We start from the raw sequence: 25,231 nt of genomic DNA, 5'->3' as shown, positions 1-25,231 counted from the left end.
AACCTCGAACGTCAATTCAGTATTTCGTTTCCTTTGTTGAAAAAATTTCAGCATACATTACACTTATTTTAATTTTAGTAACTCAACTGGTAGCATGCACAGACAATTTCAGAACAACTGCATGTAGCTTCCCGCAAGGCTTTGTCAATAACTTCGAAACACTAGAAGGGTGTATACTTCTAAACAACAACAAAAGCACTGATAAGTAAAAGAGACAAAATAGCGTTTATTTACAGTATTTGTAATACAAATATTATAAAAATTAGGTGCTGTACACAGACACTTGTAAAACAAGCAAGGTCTATGAAGCACTCTATCACATTTTAAACTGACGTTTCCAACATTTGAGATGACACCACCTCCTGGTTTAGAATAAATGCTACTTACATATTCTGCATAGAATATCATGCAGATTTAATAAAACTGAATGGCCAGAGATATGCAATGAGGGAATGCTATGGTCTGCACATCAAAAGTAATTATTTCAGAGAAATCCAAAGATTTTGAAGGATATCGACACGTTTATGACACTTATGATGCTCTTCTTTTTATTGAGATCTTCCCACGTGTCAACTGCGACAGAAAAATGCGAACCTTGTTTCCATCAGAGACTTTTTTCACCCAGACCTGTGAATACAAACATTTCATTTCCATAGAGTATCTGCAGGAAAGTCAATATAAACTACATGTGGAAGACTTATTTACAAGAAAGCAACAATAAAATAGAACACAAACAAAATTTTAACTACAGTGGAGTAGAACTGATTGTGCATATTTTGTTATTTGGTTAAAAATGTCGAACTATTTATTTGCATATAATAATTATCACCATCCAGCCGATAGCCTGACAAACAATGTGACGCACAAATTGCCCCCCCCCCCCCCCCCCCCGTTTCATTTTCCAGTAAATGATATGAGTCACCAAAACTTGGCTACGAAGTTTCCTTGAAATCCTGATATCAGAATAAGGTTTTCAGTAAGTGGCAGCATGTGATGGGGTAAGTATTCCACTATATGTTCAATGCCCGCATGTTAAAAATGTACTACAGATTTTACAATGAACTCTTAATTTTTGACAAAATTCCTACGCCCTTTCGAAGAGGACATGCTGTGATCTGCTGTGAAACTGTATGAATAGAGAGATGAAAATACATTAAGAATGAAGGGAAAGACTCCTTACATCGTGCTGCTCCATCAGCTTAGCCACACAGCTTATCACGCAACACTGTGGAACTTCCACTAGGCACACAGTCGTAGCTTCAATATTCAGCATAAACCCAATCGATATTTATGAACAGTTCCAAAGCAAAGTGCAACAATAAATCATCATAACACTATTCTCCTCTTTCAAAACCTATCAACTGTTGAAGAATCATTCTTCATCCCAACAAGCTGTGTGTATTACTGTATGAGAGACTTCATAATGCTGTGCCCATCCACATTTCTTGTTCACACAGCTTACACCAGATCAGCTTTTCAAAGTCATCATGGGATCTAACTGACTTTTACCAACAATATTTTGATCAAAGTATATTAAAGGCATCAAGTGAGGAGACACTGCAATGCTATCTATTTACTTTATGGATCTCCAGCAGGCCTCTTTTCAATGCCAGCTGTTGTCAGATACATTCATTCTTTATTTTATCTACTTTTGTATTTTGTACATCAGGATAGAGAAAGATCATGTCTGTTAGTTGGGATGACTTAAACAGTCCAGTAATTTTTGCTTTTCCCTCCTCCCAATCTGTATCTCACCCTAGGTACAATGCATTTTGTACAGCACAATTGTGGAAGCCAGGGGATACGTGTCAACACAAAATAGCTGACACCCCCAAGTGTCCAATATTTCTGGTTCTTAATGAATTGTTGAAGTTCTGCCAGATTCCAAATCTAATGTGTATTTTGCTGATTCTGAGACCTGGTGTCAAATTCTTTATGTCAGAGATCTAATTTGACTATACAGCAACATGGGGAACAGTTTCCTATCACTGAGCAGTTCTACCATTTTGTGTACTAGCACATCAAAAACCTCGTTTTGATATCTCTACAAGTTTCTAAAATATTTTAGTTTCACATCTGAAGTGACACAATGCTTCTGACTGTTACATATCTTATTACTACAGTTGAAAGCTAATGGAATACTTCAACAAATAATCCAATATTAAAAACAATAATTTTTCACCTCTTTCTTTTATTTCATTCTATATTTCTCCCACAAGGAGGTAGTGGTGTTTAGGCAGGGTCTATGTATGGTTATAATTTCTGTATGTACAACATTTGGACTATGTTAAATCATGGTCCAAGTAACATACAGAATTTGGTTCTGTAGACATTATCCTCCATCCTTTCTTTTTCACCTTTGCTGATTGAGAATCTGTTCACAGGTCACAGAAAAGCAGCCCTGGCTCCTACAGGATCACACCTAGTAACATGTTTAAAGTGCTTTGTGAGGGTTTTATCTGTCTTTAAGTGTTCTTTCACCTTGTACCAGACAGAACCTCCGCTTCTTCCAACTGCTCTTCCCATGAAGCTGTTTTTACCATGAAGAAGAAAAGGCTATGTACTCTGGACACAATCTTGTTTACTGGCGAGACCATATATCAAACTCAATTTACAACTCAGATTACAATTTAATTGTTTCACAAGAACATCTCGTCAGACGAATTCTGTTGTCAGATTATTTTCTATTCTACATTCATAGATCAGTGTTGATAAAAACCATGGAATTTCGCCAGGGAGGAGCTTCATAGCGTGCCCACAGTGATGCAGACTCTAAGCGACTACTTGTACTGACAAACTCATCAAAAGGGTGTCTTTTCCACCGCACAATGCCACAGGAGCACTTCAAGTATAAAAAACAAACCCAGAATCATCTTAATACCTTAACTAACAGTGATAATGCTGCTTAATCTTAGCTGAATGCCAACTGTGCTCCTATAGGTACAGGTGTTTCAAAAAACCCCTGAAATGTTAGCCAGCTTGTCTTTACCCTCACAGTTTCGACCAATCTTCAGGCTGATCAGAGTGTAATTCCTGTTGCTTCTGCATTCCCCTTCATCTTAATATCCTAATTTTACATGGAAACTGCTTCCACACATTGTAGTATTGGTGTGTATTTCAATTTGTCCCTAACCAGTCTTTCACTTAAGCCATAAATACCATTAAGTACTGAATGGGGAGCAGCAAAAGCGGAAAAGCGATGTCTTATTTGAAGTACCCTCTACCACGTACCATTAGATGACTTGTGGAGTATAAATGCAGATGTCAGATAGCATTAGTATGTCTTATCTGTTCATGATAAACCTCTCTTTTGTACATGTTCATATTTTCACTGTCATGTGTATTCTGTGTAGTAACTAAAGGAATACTCAGCAACTCAAACTGTTTCATGAAATGTTTCATCTTAGAACTCTTTATGGTACTCCTTTGTTTACTCAACAATGCGTAATGTACATTACTAAATACACGTGTGACTCCTGCAAAACTTTTAAGATTCTGTGATCCATACTGTTTATTATCCTGAAGCAGGAAAGTTGGCCGGCTGAAAACTTGTCACAGGGAGGACATGGTCTCAACAAGGTCAGATCTCAAATCTCCAAGATTCATTACTGTTATGGCTTATACAATAGAGGACGAAACATACCTGTCAGTGAATATGCTTAAATTTTTCACTATCAAGCTGGGCATTAAAGGATTCAGGGGGAGGCGGGAGGGAGGGATCAATCACACTTAAGGAGATTTGTGGTGGAAGTCTGAGCTTTTAAAGATCAGAAATGTCATGGGGCGGGAAACACAGTGAACAGTGAGTAACACTGTTGCTTGCAGTGAACAAGAGAAGTTCCCAGAAATTAAAACATTTTTTATAGAAAAAGCTGCCATTCTTGAACGTTTCAAAGACAGCAGATTATTTCTTGTGTTTCAACACCGCTGTAAAAAAACGTGACAACAGAATTGTTTAACAAATGGCTTTTAAGCCTAAACAGATATTACAAAAACAGAAGCAAAAACCTGTGCTTCTCAATGATTGTGGAGTTGTTGATAACACATCACTTCTAGATGATATGTAACTTCACGTTTTCCCCAGTAACACCATTCCACAATTACATCTGCTTGATCAGAATTCTAAAAATTTTTACTGCAAATAAGGAGCAATGACTGTGTCAGATAGCACTGAGGATGGTCAGAGGTCCATCATAAAAATTTTGAGATTGATGACCCTGGCTTATAAAACATGGAAGAATGTTACTCTGATAATGATTCGGAACTGCTTCAAGAAATGTGGATTCATCAGGGAGCACCAGAATTAACTGGAACAACAGGAGAGCACAGAAATTTCGAAAGACCTAGGACATGCTTCCTGACTTAAGAGAAAATATGAAATTTCATAATTTCATACGTTTTGACAATGACAATAATGTGGGAGTTCATGGTCGTCTGATGTTGAAATTTTGGCTATTCTGAGTGACAAGAACAACGACAATGACAAAGCACAAAAATGAAAAGGAAAATCTGAACTGATTCTATCTGTGACTCAAAAAGAGGGAAAGTTGTCATAGGAAATACTGCACATTTACAGCCTTCGAACAAAAACAGACAACTATTTATTTCTGGCTTTGATCACAATATAAAATTCCCTTCAAAAGCACAGTGGAGGTCACTGAAGCTTGAAAAAAGTCATCAATTTCTTTGCAAAATGATGTTTTCCTGCATATTTCCAGAAATCTATGTGCCTTTTGTCTGATATGTTTAAATAAATTAATTAATAAATAACAGAATTGGTAAAAATATCACCTTCCTTTTATTTGAATTATAATTCTTACTTTTTACTTCCCTTTGTAAAGAATACAAAGGTTTCTGAAGCTAACAGCACTTTTTTAAGGGTAGACTGACAAACTTTTCCTTGATTCTACTTTCATCAGTCAAATTTTGATTACATCAAAATCTCAATTACTCATCCTTGCACTTCAATTTATCAAGAGTTGTCTGTACCACTAAAATAATATATAACACATCGAAGTACATGAAAAGAAGAGTCAAATTAAGGGGAAAAATTACCACATCCAATCCAATGGCAGAAATTACTGCTGAAAAGCGAGAGATGTCCTTTCCCTCAACGTAAACAGGCTGTCCTCGATGATACCTGGAAGAAATACAACAGCTTCTTGAAAAACATCAACTTAAAGTAAACTTCACTGAAGTTCCAACCATACACAATATATTTCATTAACTCTGCTGCCGTTGCCATTTAAAACCCTAGTCTGTAACCTTCCAAGTAGGAGCAGTGTTATCAATTAGATAATGGGATGGACAACTACCTTCTTGTACTGAACATGGACGCTGCTAACAAGATCATCATTATGGCAGAACAATTTTAGTTCATCCATTCTGTTAAAATATACAGGACGAACATTGATAAAACCAACAAACAGCAGGAACTGATTCCTAACTGGAAATTGAGGAAAAAGGGTTCTATGAACATGTCCAGAAATGCGTCATTGCCACGATAAGTGGTGCTGACAAATGACAGTTGCTCTGACCATCTAACGTGTGTTTTTTGTGTGTTGCAGATGATAAGGATAGTAATAGTTGTCATGGAGGATACACATAATCATACTTTGGTTTACACCATGTTAACAGGTCACTTATCTGTAGATTGTCCTAGGGTTCCCATCAATACCGTGACAGAGCCTGGTCCTCCAAATCTGGTGAACGCACAGTCTGTCGCCTCCCTGCACGTTTGTCTCAAAGCATCCATGATCACACAAAACACCCAAAAAGGACTTGAAATGTTGTGTGACACATTTGGTGTCTGCGTGGGTACTTGTTTTGATATAGTCGTGCTGCCCTCTACCATTTCTATTTGCTTGGCCATACACAAACACATTCTCGGCTTGTTCCCAACAGGAATACTGGACCATTCTGCAACAGAAAACGAACACACGACACATGGACAGAGAAACTGTCATTCATCAGTGCCATCTACTGTGGCAACAATGCATTTCCGGACACATGTTCATATGACCTTTTTTCTCCATTTTTTGTCAGCAATCAGACTCTGCAGTTTGTTGGTTTTATTAATGTTCACCCTGTCGATCCAGTAAAACCATATGAGCTTAGAAAAGTTAGAGGCATAACTGTCAAGCACTCCAACTTAAGTGTGACAGTTACAATTGAGTATGTTCATGTAGTTCGGAAACCACCAATTTTGCATCCAGCAGATATAGGCTTCAGGAATTGGTTGCCTTAACAATTACATATTATCTTACATAACAGGCAGAAACAAGATATCTAATTATATAAATGTAGGCTTCCACGGCCACTGTCACAGTCAATAACACACCCTGAAGGAGGTCACTTGCAACAGTGACCCAAATGTCATTAGTTTTACATACTGACAATGCAGTAATAAACCCAGAAAAATTTTATCGACTAAGATTTCTAATGTGTGTACCTGATTAGGTCTCCAACTCTAAGCACAACAGAAATGGCACGTAACATGTTTCGTGTAGATGAAGCTTGTCTGCTGGGCCATTTACAGATATGTTACTGTTTCTTATTTACAGTCATTGCTATTTCCTTAATGGTAAATTCTTAAGGGTAATGAACAAGCACATATGAATAAACTTTATGTTTGTGCTATGTGTGATGCAATATAACTGTAAATGTAAAAGAAGAAGTTTCATTGTTGATAAGACTTATTTTGAAGTCAACTAAAAAGTTCACTAATATTACACACAGGACAGTACAAAACAATAGAGACAAAATTATCTCACATTTAGTGGTTCTGTTTTGATCTTTCCAAATAATACATAATGTTCTACGAGTTCACATTTAATGGTGGCATACAGTTTAACTAGCTTCAAATGAAAATGCAAAAGGAATTCTGCAACTGTCTTCACTATCCAGTCTTATTTGTATGACATCAGCATCAAGAAAAATATGTCGACTGCCTGAATGCAATTGCCACCTACCATGAATATTTCAGTGCATTACAGACAAGAAATAAAGATGGATGACTCACTAAACTTTAGATTATGGCTCTATTGTTCATGTTTAATTTATGGCCTCCGTTATTGTTTACTGCACAGAACTGTTTACTTAATGTAATAACACTGAAAAATTTAACACAGCACTGATAACAAAAGCTATCACTGCCTAAATGGAAGTTCTTTCTTGACAAGTTTACATGAAGAATTCTCCCTTATTAAGTAAAGTTTTTAGTATCGCATCTCAGAAGTCTTTCCATCCCAGTTGTTAAATTGAGTTAACCATTTCATGGTCAATGGGAAAATACCTTCCCACACACACTATTGTCTTCCATGGTCCAACGGACTAAAGATTCCACGTCTTGCTGGTGCCACCATCTGTAGATTAGAATGAGAAACACATGAAAATTCCTGCCACTGCCAGCATTCGCACTGTCAGCAACTGACTGAGTATTATTTGTCTCTTGTTCTCTGTTTGGTGGCAGAAAGACGTTTTGCTGTTATTTTGTGGTTTTGTTTATCTGCAAACAGTGGCATTTGGAAGTAACCGCACGGTACTTATTTGATATTTTACGTAATTTTCTTTATGTCAACACATCAAAAATATGTCTTAAACATGTGGGAATTTTTGCCCCCACAGTCCAAGTTGGACACACATCTAGCACTGTTTCACACTTTTAGTGTAGACAATAAGCCCGTTTATTGAGGTGTTATTAGCCACATTTACTTATATGAGGTATTTCACCACAGAATTACTTCACCAGACAGGAAGATGGGTGGAGTATATCTTCTCACTTCCTGAGGACGAGTCAGTTTCCAAGATTGAATCAGATGATGTTTCAACAGATGAGGAAAATGATATACTAAACATCCAACCAGTGTCTCCCATTACTTTTCAACAATGGGTCCCCTCAGTAGTAGACAATGTTTCAGTCCATGAAGTGGATTCGGTAGATGCAGGTTCTTCCACAGAGTTGACAAAAGTTCCACTCTGAGTGATAGTGGTCAGAGTCCTGAAATGACTGGGATGAAACACTGCCAAATAAAGCATGATCTAAAACGAATAGTCCATATGAGTATTTTCTTGATATCTTCAGTGAAAGTATCATTCAGAATATTGTTCAAAAACGAACTTATATGCATCCCCAGAGCAACAAAATCTTCAAATGAACTCAAACACCTGTAACAACAAAGAACTGGGTGGACACAGCAAAATCTGAAATAAAAGCATTTATTGGGTTGCTCATCATTATGGGCAGCTACGAACAGATCAACTTATCAAATTACTGGAGTCCAGATCCACTTTGTATGTTGAATCAGTACCAAAAGTGATCGCTCTACAAAGGTTCAAAACAGTTTTACAAAATCTTCATCTCAACAATAATTCAAAGGCTGTGGGGAAGGGTACTCCTGGATACGATAAATTATAAAGTGAGGCCACAAACTGATGTCCTAAATAGTAATTTCTTAGAAGCATATACTCATTCTGGCAGATTATCCACTGATGACACTATGATACCTACCAAAGGAGGACTGAGCATAAAACAATATATGCCCAAGAAGACTATAAAAAGAGGGTACAAGGTCTGATGCCTGGCTGATGCTAAGAAGTTCCATATCTATTGTGAAACAGGGTAAGATAATAATGCCAAAGTTCCTCTTGGTGAAATGGTTATACTTGCATTGTGTCCAACTTTGAAAAATAGTAAATGTGTTGCTGCATTTTACAATTATTTCATTGCGTGCAACCTAATGAAAACACTTTTGGATAATTGAGTATATTCTGCAGGTAGTGTCTACGTCAACAGCAAAGTTCTTCCGGAAACGATGAAAAAATGACAAACGTTCACGAGGTGAGTTCAAGGCACAGATCAAAGATTCAGTCGTTGCAATAAAGTGGCAAGACAAAAAAAACAAACAGTCCTGTCTACATGAACATCTCCCAAGGATGGAACATTTGTTTCCAGAAAAGAAAGGGATGGTTCCATGTGTAACATAGCTCATCCAAGTGCTGTGAGTCTGTACAACGGTGTAAAGGGCAGTGTGAATCTCTTCGATCAGAAGTGAGAACCGTGTGAGGTTGAGACAGGGATCTCTAAAATGGTGGTGCACAATTTTTTGTTTTCTAGTTGATTCTGCTGTTGTAAATGCATTTATACTGTACACAGCAGTCACATGAAATGGAGAGCAGCTAACACTCTGTTTACAGTTAGCAAAGAGAATTACTGTCAGGGTTCTCACCATGGAAACAACGTGGGTGTCCTCCTGTATTCATTTCAAAAAAAGCAGACAGCATTGGTGTTTCTGATGAACTCATACTTTCAAATGTGGGTGAAAATCAGCCGAAGAAAACTGAAGTATAGGCATTGTTGTATGGGCAGTACAAGAAAATAAGAAGAAAGGACAAAATAATATGCTCCAATTCCAATGTTGCATTGTGTGTATATCCGTGTTTCACACTGTTCCATAACATCTGGGAATTAAATTTTCATTAATATTTTGTAAATAAAAGGTAATCTAGCAATCTTGTATTTTTATTTTGTTTTGCAGTGTCAATTTTTATAAAAAAAATCCTAAAAAATTTTATACTATCATCTCAGGGTCCATGGAAAGCAATCTTCTTACACTAATTTTCAAAAAATTGTTGCCTTAACATTTTTGTGTTGCCATGGTGTGACAAGTGATTCATAGCAAGTCATTGAACCACCAACTGACACCTGTAACCAGCTTAGAAAAAAGTGCCCATGAAATGGTTATGTCGATGTTAATTTTAACTGCGGTATTAAAAAAAAAAAAAAAAAAAAAAAAAAAAAAAAAAAAAAAAAAAAAAAACCCCAATTGGTAGACAGAAAAAACAGTTTTCTGATAAATAAAAATGAAATTGATAAATACAAATGAAAACTGTAGAAAAAGTCATTTTTAAACCAGTCTCTGGACTGAACACATTAACCACACTATAGCTGATCATTTATTTGAACCACAGTTGTGATTTAATACAGATTACTGGTTTTGGGTGTTATCAGCTGTTTTCAAATCTTCTCACTTAGTTACAAAGTAACTCGTGCACTTCTGTCACTGGAAATGACTGCCTCATCATTCAAAGACAGGCTGGGGAGAAAAGGGGGGGGGGGGGGGGGATCTAGGACACATAGAAACCTTTCTGGATGTCTATCCACATCATTTTAATGATGGGACAGCATTTTGACCATTTATGCCACAGCGACAAAATTGCAGGATGAGATATTCACGCAGTATGGTCAGATAATACCCAATGTTCATGGTGACAGTTACCTCATTTTCTTCAATGAAATAATGCCCTGTGACACCAAAGTTACTGTCGCATTGTAAGTAAGCAAACGTACTGGTTGCCAGTAACAGCCAAAGCCTGTAACTGTATATGTTAAATCACAACTGTGACTCGAATAATCAGCTCTAACTTACGAACAGTTTCTGCAACTCTCCACAAGCATTATGTCTGCCCTTGCATAACAAATCACACTGAAAAAAATCGAGAATGTATTACGAGATAAATGATAATTTCAGGAACTGTGACTGCACAGTGTGCTGTAAATTACAAAGGCACGTGACATAGTAAGTAGTTGCCAGTTTTTGAAGGGAGTTGCATTTCAGATTTCAGACTCAATTAAAAAGAAGTTAAACCAATATACAAGGTGAGTCCACGTTAACTGATGCTGTTGGCTCAAGTAGTATCGGGTGAGTCAACGTACTGGAGGGGTGTGCTTGGGTTCATTGTTTTCCCCTACAGCACCAGTTTAGTTACAACAGAGAGATGTTCTTTATAAGTGCGGAATCTGTGACACCACTCAGAGGAAGTTCCGTCTCCAATTCAATGTCCCACGTAATGGCGCAATTCCAATCCATAATACCATGTTGCTATGGGTCAGGAACTTCCATCCTGCAATTCAACAGCATCCAAAACGATCTGCAGTATCACACACACAGTCTTTTGGATTATCAAATACATGTGTTCAACACAATTTACACCATCTAAATTTTAGCCGCTACAGAAACTGTGATTGTTTAGGTGTTGATGCCTCAAGATTTCATGACATTGAGGTGTATTGCTGAAGTAATGGAGGAGATGTTGGAGAAAGAACCCAAAATTGTAGGTTTAAAGTCAAATGAGGCTCATGTTTACCTAAATGGCAATGCTAATAAACAGAGCTGTCATTACTTGTCTCCAAACAAACCTCAGCAACTGCTCCAGCACCTACTGCATTGTGACAGCGTTATAGGATGGGCTGGTTTAGGGAAATTTGGTGTCGCAGGGCCTTATTTCTTTGAAGAAAATGAGAGAGCTGTCACCATGAACTCAAGAGTGTTGTCTGACCAAATTGTGTGAATTTCTCATCTCGGAACTTCGCCACTGTGGCATAAATGATCAAAATGCTTCGTTTCAGCAAGATGGCACAACAGCTCACACTTCCAGTGCTTGTATATCTGAGGTACGGAAGTTGTTTATAGAGAAAATGATACCCAACAGAGGAGATGTTGACTGGCCAGCCATATCTTCAGACCTTACTCCATGTGACTTTCGTCTGGGGCTTCCTCAAGAAAAAAGTGTACATCAGTAAGCAACATACAGCGCTTCAATTAAAGGATACCTCTGAGCGAGAAATTTGTGCTATACCCTTTAATATGTTGGAGAGAGTGATGACAAACTTCACACAGAGAGTTGATGGGTGTGCCAGAAAAAGTGGCAAGTACTTAAGGAACATTATCTTTCACAAATAACTAATTTGTCAAAATTAACATATACGATGTAAACTGTTATTCGCTGTGTATCTTTTGAAATAAAATAAGCTGCTATATCTCTAAATGTGTCTGTAAACTATAAATTCAAATCACTGAAGACCCCAATAAATTTAATTAATCAAATTTTTGTCAGTCACCTAGGTGCAAGATCTCTGAATACTACCTTTAGCCTACACAAAACGGAACATCTGTGGTTAAAGCTAAACTGCACTGTCATCTGTCTTAGCCCCCTTCCTTTTGGGAGAAAAAAGGAAACATATAATTGTTGTGATGGTAATCATTACATGATGTGACCTATTAAAAAATACCAAAGTTGGTGTTTCACTGAAAGTAAGGCACAAAATTGCAATTACATGGGAACTGCAGCAGTGGCAGATGAAAATAATACAATGGAAGAGTAGAAATTCAACAGTTGCACTTCATGAAAAGAATTTAAGTGTCAATGATCTTATCTCTCAAGAAAAATGACTGACTGACATGTACACTGCTTAGAAAATCTAAAATACTAAGCCACTCATACATAAATAAAAATAATTTATGTTCAGAGAAATAGTTCTACATATTTTTAAAATTTTATTTGGAATTAACTAATTATATTGCATAAAAGTGCAGCGCACATCATCACTAATAAGCATTGTAATTGAATAATTATGAAGCACAATAAATATGATAGTTTGGAGTACGATTTTCAACCACATAGTAGATGTAGACGATTTAATATCTCCTGCTGCTTAAGCCTGAAACGTGAGATGGTCGGTATAGCAGTTCAATTGTCTCAATTTTTACTGTTATGTGTGATCATCAATCAAATAACTTGTGGTGTGTGTGTGTGTGTGTGTGTGTGTGTGTGTGTGTGTGTGTGTGTGTGAGAGAGAGAGAGAGAGAGAGAGAACTGAAAGGGGGATACTAACTATTTGACTGTGCACTACACACACCTACCTGGTACTAAATGAGCTGAGGTATTACGTATTTTGTTACATAGATCTCTCCATGGTTTGTCAACAAGCTCAAGTGTCACAGTGACAGAAAATAAATTCCCTCAAGGCACTAAATAAACACAATTACAAAAATTGTTTTTAAAAAATGCAGTGCCATATAATCATGTACGGAATATGCTTGAATATTCAAAATGAAAAATAAGAAAGTGATATGGTCCAACTACAATGTTTTTACAAATGTATTTCACTACATAGTGTAAATCTAAATATAGCCATCCTTCAAATTAGCTGGTGCCATTAAAGTTGGGCTCCATCTACCAACTGATTTCTAGTGATCAACGATTTTTTGTATTAATAAACAATATCATCATCCCTGTAAATGACAACCTGTGACAATTCTCACTCATTAACAACCCCATTAAAAACATTTTTTTTTCATTATACATTCGCTTCTGATAAGCATGACAACATAATTTGTTGTTCACTTTTCAGCTTCTGCAACAGGAGCCTCAATATATGCTTCCAGAATGAGATTTTCCCTCTGCAGCGGAGTGTGCGCTGATATGAAACTTCCTGGCAGATTAAAACTGTGTGCCCGACCGAGACTCGAACTCGGGACCTTTGCCTTTCGCGGGCAAGTGCTCTACCAACTGAGCTACCGAAGCACGACTCACGCCCGGTACTCACAGCTTTACTTCTGCCAGTACCTCGTCTCCTACCTTCCAAACTTTACAGAAGCTCTCCTGCGAAACCTGCAGAACTAGCACTCCTGAAAGAAAGGATATTGCGGAGACATGGCTTAGCCACAGCCTGGGGGATGTTTCCAGAATGAGATTTTCACTCTGCAGCGGAGTGTGCGCTGATATGAAACTTCCTGGCAGATTAAAACTGTGTGCCCGACCGAGACTCGAACTCGGGACCTTTGCCTTTCGCGGGCAAGTGCTCTACCAACTGAGCTACCGAAGCACGACTCACACCCGGTACTCACAGCTTTACTTCTGCCAGTACCTCGTCTCCTACCTTCCAAACTATACAGAAGCTCTCCTGCGAAACCTGCAGAACTAGCACTCCTGAAAGAAAGGATATTGCGGAGAGCTTCTGTAAAGTTTGGAAGGTAGGAGACGAGGTACTGGCAGAAGTAAAGCTGTGAGTACCGGGCGTGAGTCGTGCTTCGGTAGCCCAGTTGGTAGAGCACTTGCCCGCGAAAGGCAAAGGTCCCGAGTTCGAGTCTCGGTCGGGCACACAGTTTTAATCTGCCAGGAAGTTTCAATATATGCTGGTTACAGGTCATTCAAATCCCCCCGATCAGATGCCTGGCCTTACCAAAGGGAGAACTGAACAGAATCAGCATGAAAGAGATTGCTAAGCGACTTTGTATTACATCAAACTAATTTTTAGTTTCACATTTTGTGCAAGAAAGAAGGGGCACACAAATCACTCTGAACCTAACAACTCTCACAATGATTGTCACCCCATGTTGAGCAAATGGTTGACTCATACTAATGATAAGCCAGAGTTTCTCAATAATGTGCAAGTAATTTCAATTATTTTCACAATATTCTTTAACAAAATCAAAATTATATTGTGCAGAGACAAAATAACTGTCCATACTTACCTTCAGGAGATGCTACTCCTAATGCCGCTGCTACTAAAAGCACAAAAGAAAATACTGCTCCTATCTTTCGAAACACTGTGTTCCATCTAGTGGTAGGAAAGGGATTGATTGGGGAAGATCGGGGGAGGAAGAAGGAAGAAAAGGAGAAAGCGGTGAGAAATCACTCTAAGCCTAGGCTGACAAGGGGAGGCCGCCAATTGTGAAATTCAGATTCGATTCATACTGCGCATAATAAAAGCTCATGGCCAGAGGTGTAATGTGGCAAAGCACCAAGATGCACTTCTCAGCCGTTGTCGAGAAAATCGACAGTTAAAAGAAACCGTTGCGGTGAAATACTCTCTACGATTAATGATTTTCTACAGCCACAACCTGAAAGTCTCCCAAATACCAGAGTCACACTAGCCCACATAACCCTTACCCACAACTACTTTATACCTTCAAGGCATAGACCTACAAACAGAGGAGGATGGCAATCAGAACCAGTTGACACTACCCTGTGTCACCTTTCAAACAGCCACATGAAAGAGGTGTGTCTCAATTTCCACAAGATATGCCCTAGGCTTGAATCTCTGTGATCTGGACTCATGGCATACGTACATCTTTTACAAACTCAATCTAACTTCATCATTCTCCAAATCCACTATCACCTTGCTGAATGTTTATCTTCCGATTGAGGATTACTTGCAACTCTCAGACCAAATCAGAGCAATCAATAAGTGACAACATTTTCACTTTGAGCCACCTCTTCAACATGTATGAATCCCTTCAATGCAGCCCATGAGTCCATTCTGAACTTCCTGCCCCAACACCAAATCCCTCAAAATCTAAACCCATCACCTCTCCCGCCATTTCTTCTCCAGCAAAACAAATCTTCCAGGCAGTTTTCTTTGATCCTCCAACAAGCAGCTGCTACCCACAAAAAAGTCTAGGCACCTCTATTGCCACCAAGCAGAACAAATGCCTGAACACATTACTCCACAAAGGCTATGCCTTACTAAGTGAAGCCCTGAAACAGACTACGACTCCCTTATACCCTTCCAACATAACCTACCATTGCCTACCAACACCCTCCTACCCTCCACCTCATCACAGACAATTATCCCTACTGTCCAGTTCCTACCCCCTGAAATTATTCCCATCATAATACATATCCATTGTACCCAACTACTGTCACTTACTCCAGCCCAATCCAAGAATAAATCCTATGACACTAAAGACAGAGCTACATGTGAAACCACTCACGGTGTTTACAGTGAAAACGTGCTGTTTGGTATAGTTTTTTCTATAGAGTAATACTATCATTAAACTGAACACGTACCCAAATGAACACAAACAATTGTACTTAAGGACATCCAGTGCCTAGTTGCTCAGCATGATATGTAGCATAACTCTACATACTTGAGTTCCTACTTCACCACATGGGCCAATAGGAGCTTCCCACCCAGTATTAGTTCCGCTGAACTGCAGATATGAGAAGTTTCTTGCCAACTCATCAATTCATCCCATAACTTTCCTAAATGGAAGTTCTGTTAATATTCCCTGTTTTTCAATAAGGTAGAATATCACTGTTGACTCACACATATATTTACTTATCAATCTATTTTGAACTGCCTTTCAATTTAGGCTGTGGGTGAGCTGCCTCTCATGCCCCACATTTTACAACCTTTCTCAAACAAAGTATTTAAGGGTGAACAGTAGCACCAACTTGGTTATTTGTCTTTGATGGGTAATCTTTCATCGTGAAAGCTGTATTGGCCACAGTATGTGACAGTCTGGATGTCGAAGCAGCCACACTAGCTAAAGTGATTATCTTAGTTCGAGTGCAGATCTTTGGACTTTTAATGATTTTGGTGAGTGCAGGTTAGTACTTAAACTTCTTGCTGGACTTGAATATGAGTGGCCATGCAAACTTTACTTTGTGGCATCTGAGGCAGCTGAAAACATTTACTACTTCGTATAATTAACACTATGCCATCTGGCGACACCACAGTGGTGTAGTGCACGAAATAGCGGTCAACGGCCGGTAACACCACAGTGGTGTCTTATGCACAGTATCAATCACTGGCCAGCAACACCACAGTGGTGTCATGAGCATAGTGTCATGCAGTGACCAGTGACAGCACTTTAGTATCTTTTGCATTCTGTTGGTGTTTTGTTTTTATAAGTACTTGTGCCCTTTCATCATGGCAGACAAGAGAGGCGATACAGTTATTTACGATGAATGCGTGGACATTTCGTCTGATGTTCCAGACAACTTGGCCGATTGGAAAGAAGACATTGGATCTCAAAAAAATGAAAGTGAAGCAGAATCATCGGAAGATAGTGAAATACGCCCAAGAAGAATTCAGCGAACACTATGGTTGCCAACTGATTTGGATGAATCAGGCGAAGAAGATGACGCACAGAGGTCAGACTGATTTACCGAGGATCAATAATAAATTTGAAGGATCTCCGGATCCAAACATATGTCCCAAAAATACACAGAGCGTCAAGGGTATTGTATAATTATGTATTGGGAATGATCTATTTGAATACATTATTAATGAAACCAACAAGTACTACAGTCAAAATTGCAATAGAAGGAAACTGTATTTTAAAAAAAGCCAAATTTTTCAATGATACAGGACCAAAACTTAGAAAATGGTTGGGGGCTTCCTATTCTTATGGGAATTGTAAAAAAAGCAAGGATCAATGATTATTGGTCAACGAATCCATTGATAGACACACCGATATTTCGCAAAACAATGTCCTGCAACTGATTCAGACAAATATCATAATTTGTACATTTTTCTGGAAACAACAATAAATCAGATAATGCTGACCGGCTTTTCAAAGTGCAATTCGTAAATTGATTATTTTTCCAAAAAGTTTGAAGAAACTTTTAATCTAAGCAAAACATCTCAACTGATGAAGGAATAATACCATGGCGTGGATGGTTAAATTTTAAAGTTTACAATCCGTCGAAAATTATGAAATATGGCACACTCATTTGGATGCTGTGTGATTCGAGTATGGGATACATTTCCTCATTCAAGACATATTCCAGTGCTGGACAGTCTTTAGGAAAAACAGTGATGGAACTAATGACGCCTTATGGAAAGTGGCATCACCTCTACAAGGATAATTATTTTAACAAAAAATGAAAGCGCGCAAAAGTCAATGGGTTTGAAGCTTGTTATCAAAGGAAAGGTGAAGTACTCACACAGGTATGGAGAGCTTCGAAAACTAAAACGATACGAATGACCTCTACAATACATAATGCCACTTTGACTGACACTCAAAGGAAAGTGTGTTAGACTACTACAAATACATGAAAGGAGTGGATTGGGTAGACAAATATTTGAGTTATTACCCTATATACAGAGAAATCATAAAATGGTCAAAATAGGTTTGCATGTACCTGTTTAACTGCGCATTATTTAATGCATTCCATACAAGTCAATATTTCAATACAGAACACACGAGTCTCAAATTTCACGATTTTTTATTGGAAGTGTCCGATTCATGAACAGAAGATCATTTATCCGCTTCTGAGCAAAACTTGGAGTTTGCCACTGCATCGTGTACATCTCATCATGATCCAGTTGACATGCTTTCTGGTCACATTAAGCAACACCAACTAATACTTATTACCGAAATGAATAAACAAAAATGAAGAAACTGCCATGTATGTTCCAAACTTAAGTATCAAAGGCAATACAAATAAAGAACTATATGAAACACACAAACACTGTATTTATTTACGTACGTTTATTTTCAAAATTTCATGAAAGTAGGGGGACAGGGTTGAGAACTTATAAGAACTGACGATGAGATTAGTAAAACTTCACAATTTATAATTGCTCGATAATGTCAAGAATGGCCAGTGACAAGCGAAGTAACCGAATTAGTGCTGCTGGTGCCAAACGAATAAATCTGCACTAGATGTGCAGACAACAAAGTGTTAATATGGAGACACACACATGGTGAATTTGCCCTTCCCCCCCTCCCCCTCCCCATGGTGATTATTTAGGGTAATGAACTTTAGTTTTATGTTACAATTAATAGTGAGAAACTAGGCTTTCAGACTGAGAGTTTGCTATTGAATTTTGTGACTAATGGGCAGTTAAACAAACTCTGCACACACACACACACACACACACACACACACACACACACACACACACACACGCTCCTCTGTTCTGCTGCACTACATTAATAATTATTTGTCTTCATTTTCATTTGTCAGGGGTGATCCTATGCTATTGGACGAGTCGAAGGTAGCAGATAGCGGATGGCCCTCAAATATGGGTTTTAGCTATAAGTAAGACAAAACCCAAATACAATGCTGGAAATAAGGGGGAAGTCATCGTATTGCCAAGTGCGGTGACAAGTAATTCACCATTGTATGAGTAGATAATAAATTCAAACCAAATAAAACTCACACCTCACAGTAAAGAGTGCCCAAACACTCACATCAGTACACAATGTACCCCTCTGATGGCAAAACACGTGTATTCGCACACCTAAACAATCATAAAGGTGTTGAATGGAAACCTGGAATAGATAGTCTCAAGAATCTACCATCCTTTGTCACAATTCAGCAATAGTTCATGCAGGCCCCAAAGAATGAGTAAGTTATCACTTTATCAGGATCCAGAAGTGTGGCAGGTTAGCCTCTGGCAGAACTACAATCAGTGAACACCACATATCAATGGTAGGCAAAGAAAACCTTTTAACTCCATTTTGTTAAATTTTACGGGAAAAGCAAAAACAGTTTCTTAAAAACTATGTGAAGTGATACACATAATGTTGCTTCATGTGTAGCTCTATAGCAGAAGCCTAGTTATTCACAGGTTAGAGAAATCCATGCCCTTTCAAATCACTCTCAGATAATGGAGTTACTGGTATCACGAGGTTTTCATTGCCTACCATCAATATGTCCAATGCTACACAACCCCTGCCCCCCAAACTATGGACCTTCCATGGTGGGATGGCTTACATGCTTCAGTTATACAGATAGTTGCAACCACAACAGAGGGATACCTGCCGAGATGCCACATGAACATCTGGTTCCTGAAGTGGAGCAGACAATTCATTCCCAACACAGCTGCGCACAATCAGTCTGCACATAACCCCAAGAATGACTCTCTGCACACTAACTCTGCTTATGGCCAACAGCATTTGGGCATTGTTAATTTTTTTAAAACAAGTGGCAACAGTCTGAATGATTCCCTGATCTGGCTTTGTAATATCAACCAACAATGCTTTGCTGTACCAATACTGTGAACAGCTGAAAGCTAGGGAAAACTACAGCCATTATTTTTCTTGTGGGAATCCAGCTCTTCTGTGTGGTTAAATGATGGTGACATCCTCTTGAGTAAAATATTCTGGACGCGAAACAGTCCCCCATTCAGATATCCAATGCAATGACTGCCCAGGGGTATATCATCAGGAAAGAGGTATCTGGCAATCTATGGGCCAGAGTGTAGAATGCTAGAGCCCTTAATCAGGCAGGTAGGCTAGGAAATTTACATGGGGAATGGATAGGTTAAAGTTAGATATTGCGATGTTAGTGAAGTCCAGTGGCAGGTTGAACAGGACATTAGATTAGGTGAGTACAAGGTTAATTTAGCATTAATGTGGAGTGTAGGTAATACAATTTGTAGAGGGAGACCAAGAGATGAATACAGTAGACAGGTTGTTAAGGAGGTAGGTTGCAGCAATTATTCAGGATGAAGAAGCATGCACATGATTGAGTAATGTGGAGAACTGAATCAAACCAGTCTTCGAACTGACAATGATGACATGCTCAATGCTGATCCTATCTCAAAACAAGTAAGCACCAGTATAAATGCTACCCTTGCTGTCTTGGGGGCAGAGAGTGGCCTGAAGACTAAGGGACAGAAGACCCTAACACAAAACCAAAGAGCAGAATCAGTGAATCTTTGTTGTTATCACACAGTAATATGGTACTACTTACTCATCTGGAATTAAAAAAAAAAAAAAAAACACATCAGCAATGCCCAAATGCTATTGACCACGTGCAGAGTGTCATTCTTGTGGTTACATACAGAATGGTTGCACGCTGTCATGTAGTGGATGAATTGTCGGAAGAATTTGCTAGGAAGTTGCAAACATTGCGTTGATTTGTAGGGTACAAGTATTTCAGCAAATCTGTTCAATCATGGAAAGGGGCACAGAGTTACTTATGAAAACTGTGGTTGAAACAATGTTTTGTTTGTTAATCAGGAACTTCCAAGGCGGAACATATTTGCTATCAGTACATTTTCATTTTTAAAAAGATAGCTTCCATGATTAGTGATTGCTTGTTGAATTAAAGTGGAAATGTAATGCAGAACTGGTTTGGTTTGTAAGTGCAAAATGAGCTTAACTGTTAACACAAGTTAGATTTAGGCATTGTTGGAGAGCATTTTATTTGCCAAACAGGTCATATATGTAAGTAATATGATGTGTACTGTTATTACTCCAAGGTGATATTTTCACCATTTAATCAAGATACTTCAACACCTGAAAAACACGAGACACGCTTGTTGTATTAGGCACACGATCAGATTTATTTTGTTATGAACTGCAGTTTCTGTGAAGCTCCAATAGTGGAGTCCAATAGTCAAGAAATAACTATTAAGGAGCTTTGCAACCCTGACTGGCAAATTTGCATCCTCCACACTGAGGGTTGGCGACAGGCTACCAACCTGCCTCAAAAAATAATTATCTGTATAAATGACACACTAGGATCTTGGATAGGGCTGATCTCTGCAAAATGACCAAGTGAGAACATGGAGTACGAAATGAAGTATACTTAGCTATACTAGCCTGGAGCAGCAAAACCAGCCTGGAGAAGCAAATTGCATTGTAAAGGAAGCTGATAAATATGGAATACACTTGCTGGCTCTGCAAGAGCCAAGGTGGACAGGAACTGTGTCTGTAGAAATGGAGAACTATATCATGTTCTATTGAACCTTGGAAGCAAATCCCTTACTAGATACTGGTTTTGTGGTGAATCCTAGTGTACCAGTCCTTTAGATTTTAAAATCAATCAATCCCAGAGTCTCACATGTAGCAGTAATTTCCAGGAAACAGTTCGCCACATATATAAACTGTTATGCCCCAATTGAAGAGAGTGATGGTATCAAAAATGATTTATTCTACAAGAAGATAGGGACAGTCTAACAATTTGCCAAGCGAGAACAACAAAACCACCTTGGGAGATCTTAATGTGAAAGCAGGGAAAGAAGAATCCTTCAACGAACCCACTGGAAAGCACAATGTACACAATGTAATTGTTCCTAAGCAGTACTGACTTCATCAGGAAGAAAATATATTGTGGGAACTTGGTTCTCTCTGGTAGGATGTCAGTGAACTAAATTTATAGTGATATAGACAGGAATAAGTAAGTGGATGCCGATCAGACTTCCCAGCCAGGGTAGTGATCAACAGAATTTTTGGACCCAGGAAGTGAGGAGGGAGGGAGGTGGGGGGCGACACACACACACACACACACACACACACACACACACAGATATATATATTACTGAATGTGATCAGGAACGTTTAAGCAATGGTAATATAAGGCACTTTCAAGATCAAATTGACCAACCATTTTGAAGTACTGGAGAATGAAGAGGATGGAAATATTCTGCTATACCAAAACTTGAAGGTAACTGCAGGTGCAATTAAAGAAGCAGTGAAAGAAGTAACTTCAAAGCAAAATTTGATGAGAAAAGTGAGAATGCTATCCAGACAGCAAGCTGAACTGTACGGGTAATTGGACATCACGAGGTCCTATGGACCTTATCTCACAAAGTAAGCAAAGTACTTTGTTTTCACTTGAATTCACAATTGTGTAAGGCCACCATTTGCATATGGCAAAGATACATTTATTGAGTTTAAGTGATAATCATTTTGTTTTGACAGCACTATTAATCTCAAGATGTTTAACAGCGTAGTTTATTTGTATATTACTTCACTAACCTGTCTACCATTATTACAATCATCTAAGGGTCAGTTCTTTAGTAAGTGCTCTGGTGTAAAATCAACCCTGAAGCAAGTGAAGCTAATAGTCTAGGTAACATCCACACCACAGGTTTGATTTTAAAAACGAGTGGCGCAATCGTAACTTGTGTATACTATGTCAATTTCAGTCAGTCACATCCAAAATAGGAGATTGAACCTAAGACATGTTACTTAGGCAATTGACCTAAACTTTTTTTCCTAATTTTAAAAAAAATTTTATACTGTGTGTAAAAAATTTTTGTACCATGTATAAAAATTTCTTCAAAAATTTGAGGAAGTATTAGCAACTGTAAAGAATTACTTTCAAAACACACAGGTAAGATGAATGTATTTAAAGAGTTGTCATCTGGTAACCTACAGTAACATATTGCCTGTCAACTTCTGTCTCACATACTTAAGTTGAAGTTAGTTTAACGCTTTTCCTGACATTTCACCAGCACACGTTGCCAGCATTGTCAGACGTTCACCCTCCATTGCTGGTGGCTGACTGGAGTCTAGATCGCAGTCAGAAATTGATGTCCCTGTCATGTAAACATCTCAGGGCCTTTATAGGTCATTACTTCTGTGGTACACCCCTGTGGGGAAGAGCTACCAGGCCAGTTCATCCACGCAAGCCTTACAAATTCGCAAACATGACTACAGCTTCAACAAGAAAAAAAGCCTCAAGGTTACTGGATTTCCGTGCTGCAGCAAACTGCAGTTACATATATTAAGGGGATAATCACAGCGGTAATGACCTTGAAAAATTCCTCTGATGTTTGCACAATAGGTACATATCTGCCCACGAGCTCGACTTTAATCGGCCACCAGCAATGGAGGATGAACCTTTGATAATGCCAGCCATTTATTGAATGTCAGCTGAAGAAACAAACAGAAGCAAACAGGCAAAACGAAAAGAAGTGACCATGAAGGCCTAAACAATACTAAATCTACCCTACGGTTATGTTGGTAATTCACCCTAAATTTGCATAGTGAGTGGGGTATGTGTGTTTGAATACGAAAACAATCGACACAGATGCAGCACGAACTTGGTATGATGAAAAGGAATTGCAGAAACCGAACTGGTAGACTGATGCTCTTGGCTTGGAAGCAAATTACTGTTACCACCAACTCCTGACAGCATTTTATAATATAAAAAGTATTCCTTGCTTGACATTTGTTCTCAAGTAGACTTTGATGGTGTATCTTCTTTTCACTACAGGGCTAGTGTCATTATGTATTTCATTTACCCTTATATGTATAAATAGGTGACTTCTTCTAACTTAGTGTTTCGAAGACAATCACATCACACTCCATATTAAGTAACACTAACAAAAATGTAAGAATAAGAACTTTTTTTTAAAGTGAAAGACTGTCAACTATGTTACATAACATTATGTGATGTCCGCATTATTTCACTCCCTTGAAAAGAAAGGTACAAAAATGCAGAGCTTCTCTTTGGCATCACCTGAATCTAAACAACAAATCTTATTTCTTTTGAGCACAGTGAACACACGAAATTCTAGAAATCAAAAAGATATTGGCACACAGTGCAACTAACATACTAACTGCCAATATGGTTTGTTTATTTTGGACCAAATGAGATCTCTACAGTCAAGCATGAAACTGTTTTTCCTACAGGTTCTCCATTCCCCAAAATTATGTCATGGTTGCTGTGATGGTTACAATAAGAAAATACACAAAAACTTTCACCATGACTCTTGTCAAGAAGCCAGCAAGGTGCTAATACGAATTGTTTATATTAACTGGTCTCTCAAATTCTAAAGGCTCAGTTGGGATCTAAAACTGCATGACAAAGTAAAAATTTACAATTGGCATTGCAGTACCTGGTCTGAAACAATGCTTATTTCTTGTACCATCATGACTGTGCAGTATTATAATTCACTTAAGCAGTGTTCTGCCCCTGGGATCTTACCTGTACAGCCGTTCCAGATGCATATCTTGTCCAATGCATCCATCTATCACTAGTAACTCCAGCCCAGCCACTGGGACCACTGAAATCACCAGAGGCAGAGCTACCTGTGATCACTAACTTCATACAAAATGGAATGTAAACACAAAGAAGTTCCATTGCTAATAATGAGTTAACAGTAGCAAGGGTTGGCTATAAGCAGATGTTTGTGATGTGGAGGTGAAATACTTAGATACAGGTAACTGTCTGAAAATCTCTAAAATTACTAGCCTGCTCTTTTGAATTCCAGTTCCTAATCTTGCCTGTATCATCTACCTTTCATACTCCCACTCATTTTTTTAAAGCTGAACCATATTGCACAAATATACAGTTCCCTATTTCCAAATTTGAAATGACGTCGACTTTTGTTAAGTTTAATAGTGTATAATAGTTTAAAATGAGGGATTTAGTATGTTCTGGTCGTTTGTGTCACAATGAAGTAAAAGTCACTTTAATGTAACACTAGATTAATGTTTGGCCATTCCATTCTCTGTGGTATTACCCATTAACTTCACATCAAAGGGAATAAAGTTGAAAGAAGGTTAGAATTTTTGGTCTAGAAATATACTGCCATAAATTTCACAATAAATCCTAAAGAAGTGTTGATCTATAATGACAGCAAATAGTGTACTAAGATACTGCAGCAAATCATACCACCAATTAATGTTAGTATACACAAACACACAAAAAAATTAAAACTGACCACTAAACCTCTTAATACACTACAAGTACTGCACAGATACATACATTTACTATTTTCTGTTTGTATCTCCAATTCAACTTAATTGCAATGTGTATTTGAGAAATTCCTTCCATATTTCTGAAGATAACACATTTAAGCCATATTTCAACAGACTCCAGTGCTGCTTCACAAGTACTCTCTAAGATCTACACATAAGAACTGCTGCTTTTGGTCATACCTCAAAACAGATACCTACACAAGTAACTA

General features: G+C 38.2%; 1 protein-coding gene across 3 annotated transcripts in view; it reads right to left on the bottom strand.

Moving 5' to 3' along the window:
* Window positions 1-206: 206 nt before the first annotated feature.
* LOC126485505 (sin3 histone deacetylase corepressor complex component SDS3) overlaps window positions 207-25,231 on the bottom strand; it is a 118,401-nt gene continuing 93,376 nt past the window's right edge. The window contains exons 7-9 of one of the 3 annotated variants that reach the window (XR_007587996.1): window positions 24,247-24,325; window positions 5,056-5,140; window positions 207-627 (exon numbers count right to left, since the gene is read on the bottom strand). Coding sequence is in view for 2 of the 3 variants with exons in the window: in XM_050108880.1 (XP_049964837.1) it covers window positions 532-627; window positions 5,056-5,140 (181 nt within the window). In the remaining variant the exon portion in view is untranslated. Of the gene's footprint in view, window positions 628-5,053; window positions 5,141-24,246; window positions 24,326-25,231 lie in introns of those variants that run through there. The other 2 variants (XM_050108880.1, XM_050108881.1) reach the window with 2 other exon arrangements.

This window comes from Schistocerca serialis, chromosome 1 (assembly GCF_023864345.2).
Source record: "Schistocerca serialis cubense isolate TAMUIC-IGC-003099 chromosome 1, iqSchSeri2.2, whole genome shotgun sequence".
NCBI lineage: Eukaryota > Metazoa > Arthropoda > Insecta > Orthoptera > Acrididae > Schistocerca > Schistocerca serialis.
This window is presented reverse-complemented; position numbering and strand designations above follow the sequence as displayed.